Raw genomic sequence first — 18,139 nt, forward strand, 5'->3', positions numbered from 1 at the left:
CGTGCGCGTGGCCAGCGGTTGCGAGGTCTCGCGAGAAGTGCGTGGGCGTGGAGGAGCGCTCGCGCGGACTGGTTCTTCGCCGTTAGTCCGTCTTCGCTGGGCCTGCCTAGCGCTCCCTCCTCCTCACCATGTCGGCCATGGGGACTCTGGCATTCGACGAGTACGGGAGGCCCTTCCTCATCCTGAAGGACCAGGAGCGGAAGAGCCGCATCACAGGCTTGGAGGCCCTCAAGGTGTGGCGCGGGGGGCTATGGCTCTGGGCGTGGTGGGGCGACTGCCGCAGCGCTGGGGCGCCTAGGGGGGTCGCGGGTTCGACTCCCACGCTCGGCCACGCTCCTTCCAGCCGCCCAAGGCCGCTGTGCGCGAGGGCGAAGGGGGGCTTCGGCGCCTCCCAGTTTCGTCTTTCCCTTCTGACCCTGGAAGCTGCAGGAATGGGAACTGTGGACTGCACCACGCCAGGCGGGGGGGGGCTGCTTTTCCAGGGAGCGGTCTGGTCCAACCTGCTCCCCGTGTGGTACTTCCTCGGGGCAGCTGTTTCATTCGTTCTTGGTCGCCACAGAGCGGAGCTCAGACAAAGCCAGGCCTTCCCCCAGAACCACGTGAGGCGGCGCTTTCCTTCTCTTCCCCCCCCCCCCGTTGAGGCTGCAGCCCTGTCCATGCTTGCTGCAGAGGAAGCCCCTTTCGCTGTAGTGGGGCTTCCTTCTGAGAAGGCATGCACAGGATTGGGCTCTATCTTACTCTGCAGCACCCACAGGCCTCTGGAAAGAGGCGGCATCACCGCCAGTAGCAGCTCTGAATCGCTGCTGCTCCAGCTGGAAAAGTCACTAATAATGCACTTCTGTCCACTCATTCAGAAGTCACAGCCCCATCCTGTACATGTCTACTCGTAAGTCCCATTAGAGTCAGTGGGGCTTGCTCCCAGGAAAGCATGGGTAGGATTGGGCTGCAAGGCCTGTTTTAGAAAATAGCAGTTTTTAGAATGTTTTAAAACATCCTAAACAACTACTTTAGATAAAGTCATAGTAGGATGAATGACTACTTTGTCACAGTATATATATACCGCCTTTCTTGTAGAGTCTCATAGACTGAAGGTGGTTTATCTAGGCAGGCTGACCATAAACCCCCCACTTTTTAAAATGGGTTAAAATGGGTGACAAGTGTTATTCTGTGAGAGGAAGTCACAGCATCCTCCATCTCTATATGTCCCCTTCATAGTGCAGTCCTCTTGCACTTTCCAGGCTTCCACAGGCAGCTGCAAAACACACTTCAGGCTATTTTTTTGCCAGTTACAATCCAGGCTTACCTCCTTCAAGGCCCAATCCTATCTAGTTTTCCAGTCCTGGTGTAGTTGTGCCAGTGGGGTGTGCACTGTATCCTGTGGTGGAGGGGCAGTCACTTGGGCCTTCTCAAGGTATGGGAACATGAGTTCCCTTACCATGGGACTGCATTGGTGGCTACACCAGAGCTGGAAAGTTGGATAAGATTGAGCCCTCTGTTATCTCTACAGTCCACACTCCCCCACATTCCTTTGTCACTAGCCAGTGACTTCTGGTCATCCATCCAAAGAGAGACCCAAACTGATCCTGCTTAGCTTTTTCAGTCAAGGTGACAGCTCTGCCTCCAGACCACATCTGCTCAAAAAACTGTTCCTAAATTAACACTTTAGGAATGATTATCTTTTTTCTTTGTTTCACTATTCCTCTAATGTCATTTCCACAAGGTAGTATTGCATGAGTAATACCTTGGTGCGTGTAGTTGATTCACTGTAAAAAAAATTGTTGAAAACTAGCAATTCTAAAAATGGTGACATTTACTGTACTGTACTTGTCTAAAGTACTTGTAACAATGATGCTGTAACCATAAGGAATGCTGCTATATGTCTCTGGATTATAAATGAAATAAAGACACACTGTTGATCTTTAGAATAAGCAATGTTAGCTGCATGGCTGGAAATGTTTTATTTCTAGAATGTTGTGATACTGATTCTGTACTGGTTTCTTATAGTCTCACATAATGGCAGCCAAGGCAGTAGCCAATACACTCAGAACATCGCTTGGGCCCAATGGTAAGCATAAAGACGTAAACGTTTAAGTCTTCTTAAAGTTTGTTAGAGGTGTTTAAAATATATATTGATATCTTACCGTTTGTTGCAGGTCTTGATAAAATGATGGTCGACAAGGATGGTGACGTGACTGTGACAAATGATGGTGCCACCATTTTGAGTATGATGGATGTGGATCATCAGATTGCTAAACTTATGGTTGAGCTGGCAAAATCTCAGGATGATGAGATTGGTGATGGGACCACAGGGGTTGTTGGTAAGACTGGGTTTTGCGAGTCTCCTGTACAAGTTCTGAAAAAATGACTTCAAATGACAGGTTGTTTCAACAATAAACATGATTATAAAACATACTAAAAGCTAGATAATTGATGGTCATTATATGTTCGAATATGTCTTCTGAATTTGTTTTGACTACAGTAAGTCCTCACTGAAAGTTGTCTGTAGGTTCTTAGAAATTGCACTTCAAGCCAAATGACTTATAATGAAACCAATTTTACTGTAGGTTAATTGAAGAGTTCAGTTCCTATGGCGTATTTTTGGTAACAAAATCATCAGCAAGCCTCTTAAGTAAAGAACCAAAACACTTCTAATATTAAACATTGAAATAAATGTGAGCTTTCTGGGGCAGAGAGAACCCACACAAACATTGGGAGAGCATAGAAACTGACAGAGACAGTGGCCGCAACCAGGAATTTATTTTTTCCCTCAACTTTAGTTTTAAAGTTTTAAATTTATAATGAAACTACCTTAAGGAAGGACTTGCTTTACAAGGAAGAAATACATAGGATACCTTTGTAGCTGTTATTGAAGGCTGAAAAGCTTAGTACTGCATCTTACAGCAGAGTATCAGATGCTAGTGCAGAAACCTAATTGACTGATGGAGCATGTTATTGTCTTCAGTTTTGTGTTAAGATTACACCAATAGTTTATTGTTAACTGCTTCTATACATTCATGTCTTACTTAGTTGCATCTGTTTCATTATGAAGGCTTGTAAATAACTACTTATTTAGTCACTTGTAATAAATAGCAGTGATTTCCATGTGCCTAATTAGGGACAGTTGAGTAAAACAAGGGGGAAAGTTAACTTTCTTTAAGCAGAATATTCTGCAAATGACTCTAAAAGGGGATGTGTTGACAGGAAGTCTTGTAGAAATGAATGTGGACTAAATTGCAGGACTGACTTTCAGTTCAGTAGCCAAGGGTTCTTTCTCTAGTGTATCTAATGCAGTGGTTCTCACACATTTAGCATTGGGACCCACTTTATAGAATAAGAATCTGTTAGGACCCACTGCAAGTGATGTCATGACCAGAAGTGGCATCACCCAGCAGGAAAGCTTTTAACAATCCTAGGCTACAGTTCTATCCACACTTACCCAGGAGTAAATCCCATTTACTAATGTTAAAAGAACATACATAATAGCTTGTTAAAATAAAGATCTGTAACATTTCCCCAAATGCAGTTATATATCATGGTAGCATCAAGTCTAATATATTAAAAATAAAATATTGAAATAAATGGGGACCCACCTGAAATTGGCTCACGAGTAGTCGCGACCCACCTAGTGGGTCCCAATCCACAGACTGAAAAAAACTGATCTAATGTCTAAAGAATGCATGGTGGGATAGTCTCCTAAATATAAACACTTTGAAATTTTGTGTTGTAGTTTTGGCTGGTGCACTCTTGGAACAGGCAGAGCAATTATTGGATCGTGGCATTCATCCTATCAGGATAGCAGATGGTTACGAACAGGCTTCTCGCATTGCCATTGAGAACTTGGACAAGATCAGTGATAGTTTCCCTGTTGATCCAGAAAACACTGAGTCCCTCATTCAGACAGCAAAGACAACTCTGGGCTCTAAAGTGTAAGTACTTATTTTATAAAAACATCTAGAAATTGCTATTAATATAGCACCTTGAAGTTAGTTGGAATTTTTTTCTTTCCGTATAAGGGTAGGTCCCTCCTAACTATAGCAACTAAATAATTCACTACTGTTGAACTAATGCTAATGACTATAGATGCCATATGTTGTGTGTTTTAAAAAAAAGAGTTGGGGGTTGTTTGCCACTGTAATGGTATTTGGCCATTTGATCCAATTAACATGTTCTTCATGATCTTTGTGTGATCATACATAGTGGAATTCTGCTCTTATGTGTGACAGACTTTCGAAGATTTTAGAGCTTTGAGCATGTTATCCTTTTGATCCTACTGAAGCATCGCTCTGAGAAACTCTTCCAGTTGTCTTTGTCCTTCAGGAAAATGTAAAGAGACATATATTCCAGTTTTCATCTTTATTTCCTACCTCTTTTGTTAGTGATTAGTTCTCCAAAAAAAATTTAAAACATTTTTAATAGATAGTCCTGCCCTGTGTGGTAGATACATTAAGCAGAATCACATTTAAAAAGTGCTGCCATTGTGGGGCAAAGCTCTTCTCCATGCATGATACTAGTTTTTCGGTTTGGGATTTGGTTTTGTTGTGACACCTATATTTACTATGAAAGACTTTCCAGGCAGATGAGGAAAAACAGGAACCTCACCTACGGTTGGTATTCTGGCAGGCTGTTCTCATTCCCCCTCCCATATACGTCCGTCCCATTTCTGTGTTTACTGGTAGTCAAGTGGTCTACACAATTATTCCTTTCTTCCTAAGATTAAATCTTATCTTAGTCACAGGACAGCAAGGTGTAGAACATGTGCTTCAGATGATCTGCTGAATGTTTGCAATTGAGTTTTCTGTTGCCTGTTTTTACAGATAAAACATCCAGGTTTGTGTTGCATTGAAATAAACGGAATGGCAATTACAAAAACTGATTTACTTATTTAGTTGCTTGAGTGAGGACTCAGTAAATTGATAACTTTGTTGTGCTTAAAATGGTGGCTGCTAAGCCTAATGTGAGTTTGTCTCTTAATAATTATTTATGTATTTTACTCTCTGTTTATTTCCCCCAAATCAGGAAGCCTTTATTTTCTGCACCATTGATCTTTCCTTACTTGTTTACTTAGTTTCTATTTTCATGCATATTTTGTTACCTGAACTAGCTGACCTGAAGATTTCTTCTGTTTTTAGAATTACTCGTTGTCACAGACAGATGGCAGAAATAGCTGTAAATGCAGTACTAACTGTGGCAGATATGGAACGCAAAGATGTTGATTTTGAGTTGATAAAAGTCCAAGGCAAAGTTGGTGGTAGACTGGAGGATACCCAGCTAATAAAAGGTGTGATTGTGGATAAGGATTTCAGCCATCCACAGATGCCTAAAGTGAGTGATCTTTGTGGTTGGTAATAGCATATATTTGTTTCTAAATAAAGTCTGTAATACTTGGGTGTCTGTGTCGCTATGTTGTTTCATTATGTTGTTATCTTAGATGTGTATGATTTTTTTTGTATAATAGTGTTCTATCATTACTGCATTTGTGAATGTCACCTTTTTTCTCTAGGAAATCAAAGATGCAAAAATTGCAATTTTGACCTGTCCATTTGAACCACCTAAGCCGAAAACTAAGCATAAGCTTGATGTAACTTCTGTGGAAGACTACAAGGCATTGCAGAAGTATGAGAGAGAGAAGTTTGAAGAGATGGTAAAGCAGGTTAGAATTACACATTTTAGTTTTCTGCCACTTTCCTCATACGATATGGAACGTTTTGTATAGTGTCATAAAAATCAGTCCCAATTTCATTAGTAATATTGTTGCAAAGTGTTTCTTTAACAATAGCATACTGAAAGGATGGCTATATTGTTCAGGATTGTGTGAATTCCATGCTACAGAACGTTCTGCACTAGACAATCCACATTCTGCTTTAAGAGAAACTGAATGCCGTGGCCCATATACAGTACATTTGGACTAGGAAAAATCATGGACTATGCTGGTCCATGAGATAGAGGAGCAAAGTGAATCCCTGTCCTCAGCTGCTGTAAATCTTATTCAACCACTTTTCTTGTTTATGTGATTGCTGAAAATATTGCACATGGACTTGCAAGTGTACTTTTACAATTGTATGTGTTGGAAACTTGTTCTAAGAAATCTAATTCTGAGCTCTGCAGAATTGCAGCACGTGTCTTGTCCTGATCATACTGGTTGAAATTCACATAGTAACTAATTACAGTACATTATTCAGAGTTTCAGATATAGCTTTTGCTCTTTTAATGGGACTCAATGGTCTTGCAGGCCCATTCAGTGATTACTACTATCCTTTCAAATTGGCATCTAAGATTTGAAGGACTACTTCTCACTACAAGGTCTCCTGACTGTATGGGAATATAATGAAACGAGATAATGAGCCGGTCTGATAACTGTAACTTTGGAGAAACGTGGCTATGGAGCTGATCAGTTTTGGGTAGGAGACGTTTACAAGTCCTATGTGAGTTGCTCTGGTAGTTTTAAAGCACTGGTTCCCAACCTGTGTTCTGCGAGACTCTGAGGATTGATCCACAAGATCTTGGGAGAAAAATTCACCTTTGATCGCTTCCAGTGTCTCGCCAAGCAATCTCCTATGGACCACCAAAGAGGGTAGAGAACGGACTGCCCACAGCCACTGAAGTGTCATCTGTGGCTGGTTCATTCTCTGTCATTTTTGATAGTTGTTGGAGAGTACTTGGGAGATGAACCATCAGAGAGGGTGGAGACCAGACCACCAGCAGCTGCATGTGGTTCACGACAACAAGCTTCTAAAGTTTGGGAACCACTGTTTTAAAGGAAGAGTGGAATAAAATTGTAGTATTATGTTTCCTTAGATCAAAGATACTGGCGCAAACCTAGCTATTTGTCAGTGGGGATTTGATGATGAAGCCAATCACTTATTGCTTCAGAATGAGTTGCCTGCTATTCGTTGGGTTGGTGGTCCTGAAATAGAAGTAAGTATGACATTTTACCTACTCCTTGCATTTCTTGTGTTTTTAATGACTTATTGCCTTTCATAGCTTTGATTTTTTTCTTCTTCCCCCAGTTGATTGCCATTGCAACCGGAGGGCGTATTGTTCCTCGTTTCTGCGAACTCACTGCTGAGAAACTAGGTTTTGCCGGCCTTGTTAGAGAAGTTTCATTCGGAACAACAAAAGACAAAATGCTTGTAATTGAGGAATGTCAGAATTCCAGAGCTGTGACTATCTTCATTAGAGGTGGAAATAAAATGGTGAGTTTTAGGTTTGTTGGATAGGTCATCCAGTGACCATTCACCAATTCATTAAACTTTTACTTTTTTTGCTTTGATTTAATGCCTAGGAATGTCATGAGAACAAACCGTAATCTGTGCTAATGCAGTTTATTAATCTTGGAAATTGGCAGCCTACAAAAAGTTTTAAAAGTTCAAACAAAGTTCATGGAGTTTATAAAGATTTGAAGTTTGGATCACTAATGAGCAAGTCTTTCAACTTGCTTGAAATAGTGCCAGCTACGAAAGTGTTGATCTGCTCAACAAACTGGGGTTGTACATCCAATTGCATTCAAAAATGCACCTGTTTCTTTTTGTTCATCCTCTTAACTTTATGATATCCTCATTCATAGTTTTTATGGAATTGTAAAAAATCCAACGTGTTCTGTTGAGGCAGAAATTTTGGCATCTCTGACACTTTTAAGTGGAAATGTCTTAGGATTGGGCCACAAGTCACTATCTATCTGGCACAGGAGCAGTGATGCTAAACGGCTACTGCTGGTTTCTGTGTTGGATCTGAGCAGTTGGAGGTCTTCTCAGAGTAATAGGACATTCATCCCCTTACCACAAGTAACGCCCCAGCCTTCTCAATGGGGCTTCTCAAGTCTGCATCAGCAATTTCTCTGGTGCAGACTTGAGAAACCCCATGTCAGGCTTCCAAGCCCAACATGGGGGATAAGATTCGGTAGACAAAGTCTCTGCCAATCCCACCCCCTCCCAGGCCAGTCTTACTCCCATTCTGCCCTTCCTGCACCCAGAAATGCCTCTTCCCACCACCCTCGCTATGCTGTTTGGTGCTTACCTGCTCTCTGCTGGCAACCAGAGCTCCCTACTGCAGTACCGACAGGGTGGCTCAGGTCTCCCTGCTGGCACCGCTTACTCTTTGGGTGGAGCAGACATGTTTTATGGCATGTTAGCAAAACTCAATGCTGGGGCAGTGTAGGATCTGGCTGCTCAGATGGTTATACCTGAAGCAATAGGCTTCTTAAACTGTCACATTGAACCTCCCCATGCTAAAATGCACAGTTTGAACTCTCCTAATTGAATCTGATTAAAGCAATAAATAAGGGGGTGAACGTGTCCTTGTTTGTCTAAGACAGGGGTGTCCTAAGTTTTTGGCAGGAGGGCCACATCATCTCTCTGACACTGTGTTGGGGGCTGGGGGGAAAAAGAATGAATTTACATTTAAAATTTGAATAAATTTACATAAGTTTATATAAATTAACATACTAGAGGTGGAACTTATACAAATGAATGAAGGTCTTGCAATAGTTCAAGGCTTATAAAAGGTCTTGCACAAAGCAGGATTGGCCTTTTCTTTGCTGCCGCTACTGCATCACAGATGTGAAACAGCAAGCAGTGGAGGGAGCCCTCATCCCACAGCTAACGTGAGAGGTCAAACAGTTGCTCTCGTGCTGAGAGCAGCTGCGTTGGGCCAGTGCATGCTGCAGCAAGTTTCCGGAGGGCCAGAGGCTCGTTGGAGTCTGGGGTATCCCTGAGGGCTGCATTGGAAGTCCTCAAGGGCCGCATGTGGCCCCAGGGCCGGGGTTTGGGCACCCCTGGTCTAAGAGAAGGATGGAATCAATTCCTTCTCCAGAACTTTTGTGTTAGTGCTTATTTTGGTATATGATTATTTGCTTATTTTGTGAAGTCTTATTTTGGTATATGACTAGTATGTCTTTATTTTGCCAAATGTTGAGTATTAATGGATGCAACATGGCCTAACTTCTGCTATGCTACAACTGCTTAACTATTCCACACTTTTCTTCTTTCCCCATGATCTTTTTTGTAACTCCATCCACCTTTCCAACATGTTTTTTATTCCTGCATGAACCAAGAAAGTTGCCCACTGAGCCTCGTTTTTCTTCAATAAGGCTAAAAGTCACCAAATTCTTGCATCCTGCTCTATGTATTTTATTTATGTAATATATGTTTTAGCATTTATTCCAAGCCGTAATTCTGGGCTGCTTCACACTGTGTGTCTTAACCCTTTTCCGCACTTGAGCTGCCCTCTTCATTTTGATGCTGTACTCCTTCTCCAAGCTTGAGTTTAGTTTCAGGTGATGCTGCCTATCTTCCTGTGGCTTGCATGCATTCAGAAAAATTGCTGCATCCTCACTGACCCACAGCAAACTCACCAAGATAAGCTGTTACCTGTTTGATTTTCCATGAAGTCTATCAGGTTTTCATACAGCTTCATGTTTTGCCAAAATTCCTTGTATTTCACTGTTATATACATTCCGCGTTTTGTTTTAATTTACAACAAATTTTTAAAACTGAATGGTCAAATACAAAATGGTTAAATTAAGTATGTAGACTCTTTAGTTGAGGCATGTATATGAGTAACAATACCTATCTGCTCTCCCTCCCCCCAGACACAGGAGGAACAGTTTAATGAGAATTCCTTAATTCTGAGGATGTGGGAGAGGAGGATAGGAGTTGTTGCTAGTTGCTTCTATCAAGGCAAATTAATTGTTGCAAAAGAATTTGCTTGAATTCTTGGAACGCTAAATTGGTTTTGAAAGGGTTTGCACTTTGCACAAGTGCTGCTTTAGAAACATGATGAGATTGCAGCAAGATAAGCCAGCAAAAATAATAAAGTAGCACATGTAATCTTAACTTTGGTCAATCTAGAGATATTGCTAGAGTGATGAATGTACTAGAGCAGGGGTCTCCAAACTTTACAGTCAGAAGGCCACATAAAATATCTGGCACTGTGTCGAGGGCCAGAAAAAAAAATAATATATTTGAGATGAAACTTGGATGAATGAATAAATGAATGGGCTCAAATTTCCCGTATTTCTCCAAGCACCAACAGAAGTAAAGTACAGGTTGTGTATCATTATTTTCCAGGGTTCGGAGTACTCAGGTGGATGCCGAAAAAACACCCTAAAGCAAATCAATTTAAAAAACAAAATCCCTTTGCTCCAGTGATTGAAAAACAGCCTTGCTGACCTTTTGAAATGCACACAGAGGCAATCAGTCTCTCTCCAGGAGCTTAGGCTTCACTAGGAGGCAGCAGTCTCTCCCTTCACCAGGAGCTACAGTGAGGGGGAAAGAATGGAGGTGATGAGCACTGGAAGGCTAAATTGCAGAGCTTAAGGGGAAGGGAGGGGTTTGCCTTGTGCCTAGAGAATGATTGTTGGATTATCAGCAGACTGCCCTCTCTCACATTTAGGAGGTTATTGTTAAACAACTGTTTTCCTTTTATTTAAAAGGCTCTTCTCATCAGTGTTGAGAGAAAAATTAGTGGATAATTAGGTTATACCTGTAATCACCTGCATCTCTACAACAGTAAAAAGCAGTTTTTTAAACTGATTTTAAAGGGCTGCATTTTTCCCCTTCTCTAGGAATCAGCACATTCCTTCTCATTTGCAGTGGCCATTCCTGTTGAGTCAAATCTGTGTATAAAAAAATTTGTGTATAACAAGGTTGGACCTGTACCCACTTAAATGGACTCCCATTCCTCCACTTCCCAAGCAGTTTACTTAAATATACAGGAGTAAATATCTCAGAACCAGCACATCACAGGAAACACTGAAAACATGTTATGAAGGCTGGGGAGGCCTCCCTGACCCCCAGAAGGCCTTCTAAGGCCTTCAGGGGGCACAAAAAATATACTTACAATTCTTCTGGAAACCAGGAAGTGATTTCTTAAGGTCCTCGGAACACCCTCCAGACATGACCAGAGCTCAGCTATGGTCGTATTCAGTCAAGTGGGCCAGAGGCTAGCTGTGGGCTGTGTTTGGCTTTCGGGCCGGGGTTTGAAAACCCCTGAAATAGAGCGTGCCTTTTGAATTTTTTCCTCCTTTGAAATGTTATTTCCGTGATGTGTCTTAATTTTCTGTTCTAAAGATTATCGAAGAAGCTAAACGATCCCTTCATGATGCACTGTGTGTGATTAGGAATCTTGTTCGTGACAACCGCGTTGTTTATGGTGGAGGTGCTGCTGAGATTTCCTGTGCATTGGCTGTTAGTGAAACTGCAGACAAGGTAAGGGGCAAGCCTGATGGTAAATTACTCAGTAAAATGTAGATAAAAAAGATGCAGCATTAGAGATGCTGAAATGCTATGCTGTTGATATAATTTTGCCTGTAACTTATGGTGACACACACCAATAGTTTCTGTATGTGTGTGTTCTGTGCTCTTGCTGATTGCTCCCCAAACTGATAAAGTATTTGTTCCTCAAACGGTTGGTCTTGCTTGATGCTTGCCTACAAAAAGTTTTCAAAGTACAGTATTGGCACTCAGCAGTACTTGCCCTCCAGTTAAACTGAATAACTCTGAGTCTGTGAAGTAGGGTGTTAAATTTGGATCAGGGATATTTGGGTTCAGATCCCTGCTCAGCCATGAATCAATAGTTAATCTTAGGCTCAAAAGGCTCTTTGTTCAGGCTAAGCTGCCTTGCAGGGGGTATGTATGTTTCGAGCAGGGGCTTGTCCTGAGCTTCTGGAGCAAATAAATAGGCTTAAATTTAAACAGTGGTAATGGAAATACAGAAAAACAATCTCTTTTAAGAATATTATTTTTGTTATATTGAAATGTCAGAATAAACATGAAGGAACATCTAGGTGCTCTTTCACAGCTGAAATATATAATTTCTGTATTACCCATGTGGATATCCACCTCGCCCCTGCATTAAAAATTTTAGATTTAGAAACTAACAGCTTCAGGGGGAAAGCAAGAGTTTATTTGAAGTATTTTTCTAAGTTGGAAAAAATAGTAATTCACCTTAAAGTAATGTAAAACATATATTTGTACTTTCTAAAGAGTTTAATAAAGAAAACCTATGAATGTTAAATGTGTGCATTAGTAATATAAGCATTGATATGTCTCAAATAGTATTTTTTGTAGCTATGAAAGTTTGCAGTTAGTGCTATTCTGATTGGCTTCTTTTTTTCTTAACAATATTCTTGTTTAAGCCATAAAATAGTCCATTTTCAGACATTACCATAACTTTGATTTTGGTATTTGCTATCCTAGTGCCCATCACTAGAGCAGTATGCCATGAGAGCTTTTGCTGATGCCCTGGAAGTCATCCCGTTGGCACTTGCTGAGAACAGTGGTATGAATCCCATACAGACGATGGCTGAAGTGCGAGCTCGGCAAGTCAAAGAAGACAACTCTGCCCTGGGTATTGATTGCTTGCACAAAGGGACAAATGGTAAAATAAATTACACGCTTCTGTTTTCAGACAGTATCATTGGATGGAACATTGTGTTTAATGTGACCTGTACTACACATTATTTTGTTAAAATGCATGGATGTCTTTTTATCTATATCTGCTTTCCCTCACCCATTGCTGCCTGCCTTTTCCCCTTCACAAGAAATGGGCTCTTTTACAGGATTTAGTGAAAGCCCCCATCCCTTTTGTACTTGCCATTCCAGGAAGGAGGCTGCAGTATCAAGAAATGCAGTCTTTTCTTTAGCTGTGGATAAATCCATCTAGTTGACAGATCATCTTTTGCTCCATGTTTTGCTGATTTTTTTCCATAAGCAGAATGAAAAATTGTAAGAATTTCTGCTTTTGTCAAGTGTCATTGATAGTCACTGTGAAAAAGCACTGCTTTATAAGGTATTGTTATGTTTAGCTGAAAATTTTGACAAGCTCTTCAAAAAAATATGGCAGTGTTTTTAATATGCAGTAATACTGGTAAATGGGTTGGGCTTAATGTTGTAAACTCCTTTCCTTGTATTGCATTTGGAAATATGTATGTTTAATAGTGACTTCATTTTCAGTGAATTCAGTGTATTCAAATGCTTTTTTCTTTCAACAGATATGAAAGACCAACATGTCATTGAAACCTTAATTGGCAAAAAGCAACAGATCTCTTTGGCCACTCAGATGGTTAGAATGATTCTGAAGATTGATGATATTCGCAGGCCAGGTGAATCTGAAGAATAACGACTTAGAACTCAGAAACATAAAACCTTGACCACATCAATGGAATTCTAGAATATTCTCAAAGGCTGCTTGTTTTAACACTTATTTAGATCAATAAATCTCTATTGTGGTGCCAGTACTTTTCAGAAGTATTATGCATTTCTTAAGATATGTTGTACTTGAATCTCCCTTTTATGTTGTGGTGTTATGAAAAGATAATGCTTAAATTAGTTTGTTTGGCCCTTTATCCATGCTTCAGTTTCAGGTTTAGTACTGATACAAATTAATATGTGTTTAACTGCCTGATTTTTGGATCATGTTGTGAATTTAAAGCAATTGGGCAAAGTGAGGTGGTACACTAGAAAATGCTCTGAAGTTGGAACTGGACCAGTGGGTTCTAGCAGAACAGTGGAAAAAAGGTTTTAGAGTAGAGTGCCCTCAATTCATTGACACTCAGCTCTGTTTCCTTTTGTTCCAAATTCCTCTTGGTGTCTTGCTTCAGACTCTATGAATGATATGATAAATCTGTCACTAGGTACATAATGGTGATTACCTCATTATGTTGGCAACCTTCAGTCTCGAAAGACTATGGTATCGCACTCTGAATTGTGGTTCTGGCACAGAGTCTAGTGTGGCTGAAAAGGCCGATTTGGGAGTGACAACCCCTTCCACGCTGGGAGCAAGTGTAGTGTGTCCCTGGTCTGTCTCCCTGGCTATGGGTCTTCCTTCTTTGCCTCTTTGCCTCAGTCTATTGGCAGAGTGTCTCTTCAAACTGATAAAGGCCATGCTGCACAGCCTGCCTCCAAGCAGAACGCTCAGAGGCCAAGGTTTCCCATCTGTTGAGGTTCATTCCTAAGGCTTTCAGATCCCTCTTGCGGATATCCCTGTAGTGCAGCTGTGGTCTACCCATAGGCACTTTCCCTGTACAAGTTCTCCATAGAGGAGATCTCTTGGGATCCGACCATCGCCCATTCTCACAACATGACCAGGCCAACGCAGGCGCCTCTGTTTCAGCAGTGTATACACGCCGGGGATTCCAGCTCATTCCAGGACTGTGTTGTTTGGAACTTTGTCCTGCCAGGCGATACTGAGGATGCGTTGGAGGCAGTGCATGTGGAGAAGCGTTCAGCTTCTTCTCCTGTTGTGAGCGAAGAGTCCATGACTCGCTGCAGTATAGAAGTTTACTCAAGACGCAAGCTGAGACCTGGATCTTGGTATGTTCTGTCAACTTCTTGTTGGACCATACTCTTTGTGAGTCTGGAAAACACCGTAGCTGCTTTGCCGATGCGTCTGTTTAGCTCGGTATTGAGAGAAAGAGTGTCAGAGATCGTTGAGCCAAGGTACACAAAGTCATGGACAGCCTCCAGTTCGTGTGCAGAGATTGTAATGCAGGGAGGTGAGTTCACATCCTGTTTTTTCTTCAGGCTGATTGTTAGTCCAAAGTCTTGGCAGGCCTTGCTAAAACAGTTCATGAGCTGCGTGAGATCTTTGGCAGAGTGGGCGGTGACAGCTGCATTGTCGGCAAAGAGGAAGTTACGCAGACATTTCAGCTGGACTTTGAACTTTGCTCTCAGTCTGGAGGTACACATGCTTTTAGGACTTGTATAGCATGCACATGGGGGAAATCTGTTGCATGTGCAAGGAATAACTAGTGAGCCTGTGGCATAACTTGGCAGAATGGCAAGAAAGGAGGAGAGATGTGCAGTTAAAAATGCAGCAATAGATAACCTTATTTGATGATAATACAACATTGGGGAACAGCAATCAAAAATAAAATGCGATGCATCATAGTCAACATTCACTCACACAACTAAATTCTAAATGTGAGCATTGGTGTAGGTAGAAAGGAGATGAAATAAGAAACCCTTGCAAAAGGGGTGTGTGTAATGACAGGCAAATGGAAAGCAGTATATGAGGAGACCTTGGCGATATAGGGGCTTGAAGACCAGGGGTCTTGTGGAGGCAAGGGAAGAGAGTGAGAGGGAAGGGAAAATAGACACCAAGGTTCCAGCAGCAATAACACTGAGGCTGCAATGCAAACCACACTTTAATGGAGTAAGCCCCATTGAACAAAATAGAACTTACTTCTGAATAGACCTGGTTAGGATTGTGCCCTGAGTTGCAGTTGCAGGCAAAGTTGCTTCGTGGCCATGAAATCACTTATAGTGGGGTAGGCTTGCTCTTCTCAGTGTTTGGTTACTTTTAACCAATGTCCAGTATATTTCTGTCTTTAGCCTATGCTGTACACCAAAGAATGGCTGTATCCTACTTATTGAAAGTATGGGTGTAGTCTCATTATTTGCGGAATTTCTATTTGTGAATCTAGCTCAACGCAGGTCCCAAGGACCTGTGTGTGTAGCCAGACTCTGCCCCATCTAAGACCTGCATAGGCAACTGGAGCTCTGCTCCAGTCACCTCCGGAGGCTCTTCTGCCTGCAGCTTCCATGAGCTTCAGAAAGGCCTCCGGAGGTCCTTGAGGGGGCACTTTCGGTTTTTGCCCGAAAACCAGAAATGCCCTTCTAGGCCTCCGGAGACCATTTTGAGGCCCTTGGAGGCTGCACTTGGCCTCCACAGGCCTCAGAACAACTCTGGGCACGAATGAATGAGAGTTCCGGTCACATTCGGAGCTGGTTGGACCCTGAATTTTACATGATGGAGTTTCATGCAAAATTTGGTGTTTCTGTGGGTTCCAGGAACAGAACTCTTGTGAATAAAGAGGGTCCACCTGTATGCAACAGAACCTGTGGCATTCTTTGTAGCTTGTACTTTTGGCTAAGGTCAGATGAAACATTTTCTATTAAGTTAATCTGTTCTCTATACACCTTAATGTTTGTCACAGCAATCAAAATCAAAACATCTTTCTACCAGTAAAAGTTTTGCTTTACACACCAAACTGAGGCACCAAATTTTTTCAAACTAGATTTTTTGAATTCAGAGTATTTTTTTAAAATTAGACAGATGCTCTAATTTCTGCCCACGCCATAAATCTTTCACATTTTTCACAAGATCGACTAAGTTCTGTTTAAGGACATTGAGGACAAAAGATTGGTAGAACTGAACCTGGACCTGTGGCTAGTGAGCACATAATCCTCACTCCTTTTTTCCAGCATGCATCTCTTTCCTCTTTTTCCCCCTCGCACCTTTTTAGACATTTGTGCCTATTCCTCAATTTTTGTAGCTGCCAAGCGTGTCTTCCTCTTTTCAGATTTTGTTTCTGGTGGGGGGAAGTGAGATGATATTCTACCCTTTAGCAGTGGGTTGTTTGTATGCATTGTGATCAGACTGCAGATTTGCCTTTCATGCAGAGCTACATTCAGGGTGGTTGTTGCATTCAGGCTGCATTATTCTTTGCCTTTCCTGCTCCTTAAGCAATCTACTACATCAAGGAGTAATAAGCCAGCTCCCTATAAGGCTTTTTGAAGAACAATGACGCTTTTGTTTGTTTTTAAAGATAGCAAAGCACTTTGCTTTGTCATTCACTTTACTTGGTGCAATGTAGGCTAGTCCTTCAATAGCAAAGAATCTGGCCTCTTGGCTCTGGAGGTGAAAGGTAGGGGTTCAAATCCCTCTTCTGTTTTCTGGCCTTGGGCATAACATAAGAACCACCCTGCTGCAGCAGGCCAAAGGTCCATCTAGTCCACTATCTCAGTGGCGCTAACAAGACAACAACATACCTGCATTCTTTTGCCACTCCTTTGCTTCTGATATTCTGAGGTGGACTTCTAAAATTGGCATGTTGCACATACCCATCACAGCCTGTAGCCTGTGATGGACTTCCTCCTTACAACACTTCTGCAAGGTTTTTGTTATTTTGTTGTTCCCCATATTGTTGGTGGGTGGGGTTTGCTCAAGTGGAAGAAGAGAATGACTTGCCCAAGTGAATTTGTTTATGTTAGAGAGAAGACTTACACTGTCATAATTTCTCAGACTGCACCAGTTCTCAGTGCTAAAAGTGAGTGTGAGTACAGTCAACAACAGAATGCTAGTACATGATTTGAGGGGCAGTGCCACTGTACAGTGTAGTGCCACTATAAGCATTTGCGGAACTTCTGCTTCCCAGAGGTCATGCCACATGTGAGGGATGACCAAACTGGCTGTTAATATAAGAGCCATAAAAGATAAACTTCAGATGTTTGAGAGCCGCAGTATTTAAGAAGCATTTAAATTCTTAAATATATTTACTCACTGTGAACATTAAACTTAAATTTTATTCCAGTGGACTCTCAGTTTATACTGTACCTGATAAATCATAAAGCTTGAAAATTTCTTACTTACCTCTTATATTAATTTTAATGTAAAAAGGAACTCGGCCAACATACTTACAACAAGCCACACATTATATGTCAAAGAGCCACATCCCTGCCATATGTGATGTGGGAAAGTTGTGATCAAATTTTGTGACATCCTTTTTTTATAGGGGAAAAACCAGTAGGGGGGATTTGACTGGAACCTGCTCTGGAAGGAAACATGCCCAGACTTGCAACTCATGCAGCCACATTGGATGACCACCAAACATATGGCCCCTAGAGCACAGTCTGTACTGGTTTTAAAGTTCAGATTCCCTCCTAGTGCAATTACTGGGTCTAACTGGGGGCTGCTTGTGGGAAAAGGTGCACAGAGCCTTAGCCTTTAATAATTTTCTTCATTACTAGCTCTCTCAAAGGGGATGAGGACACCCTGCTACACATCTTGATAAAAACCTCTATGTTGATGCATTCTGAGGCCATCAAGCAAGACAGGAGTAGTGTTAAATTTTCAAGTAGAAGGGTGCAGCTCAGTAGCAAAGGGGCTTTCAGGAGGAAGTCAGCTTCTTATCTAACTGTATACAAAGTGGGGCTTGTCTAATATGCCAATACCAGCCATTTTCAGCCACTATGCTGTGGCACATTGGTGTGCTGGGAGTAGTCCAGAGGTGTGCCACAGGAATTTGGGGGTGAAGGTCATTTCTTAGGACCAGTGGGGGATGTGTCTTGTATAGTGTGCCTTGTCAATTGTCAAAAACCTGATGGTGTGCCTTGATAATTTTTTAGTGCCTTGTCAGTGT

At 41.7% G+C, this 18,139-nt stretch overlaps 1 protein-coding gene across 1 annotated transcript; it reads left to right on the forward strand.

Annotated features, from left to right (window-relative positions):
• Positions 1-22: 22 nt before the first annotated feature.
• CCT5 (chaperonin containing TCP1 subunit 5) lies at positions 23-13,234 on the forward strand. Its single transcript, XM_066623541.1, has 11 exons — positions 23-233; positions 2,005-2,065; positions 2,154-2,318; positions 3,728-3,926; positions 5,130-5,322; positions 5,501-5,650; positions 6,796-6,915; positions 7,008-7,193; positions 11,067-11,204; positions 12,195-12,375; positions 12,989-13,234. The coding sequence occupies exons 1-11, from the start codon at positions 129-131 to the stop codon at positions 13,114-13,116; spliced, it is 1,626 nt and encodes a 541-aa protein (XP_066479638.1). The 5' UTR covers positions 23-128; the 3' UTR covers positions 13,117-13,234.
• The last annotated feature ends 4,905 nt before the right edge of the window (positions 13,235-18,139 follow it).

This window comes from Tiliqua scincoides, chromosome 4, assembly GCF_035046505.1.
Source record: "Tiliqua scincoides isolate rTilSci1 chromosome 4, rTilSci1.hap2, whole genome shotgun sequence".
Lineage (NCBI taxonomy): Eukaryota > Metazoa > Chordata > Lepidosauria > Squamata > Scincidae > Tiliqua > Tiliqua scincoides.

Excerpts from the sequence above, each read along its gene's own strand:
- CCT5 (XM_066623541.1), top strand. The coding sequence starts at position 129 with ATGTCGGCCATGGGGACTCTGGCATTCGACGAGTACGGGAGGCCCTTC. Across the intron at positions 6,916-7,007 it reads TTGGTGGTCCTGAAATAGAA|TTGATTGCCATTGCAACCGG; the intron begins GTAAGTATGACA and ends TTCTTCCCCCAG. Across the intron at positions 7,194-11,066 it reads TTAGAGGTGGAAATAAAATG|ATTATCGAAGAAGCTAAACG; the intron begins GTGAGTTTTAGG and ends TCTGTTCTAAAG.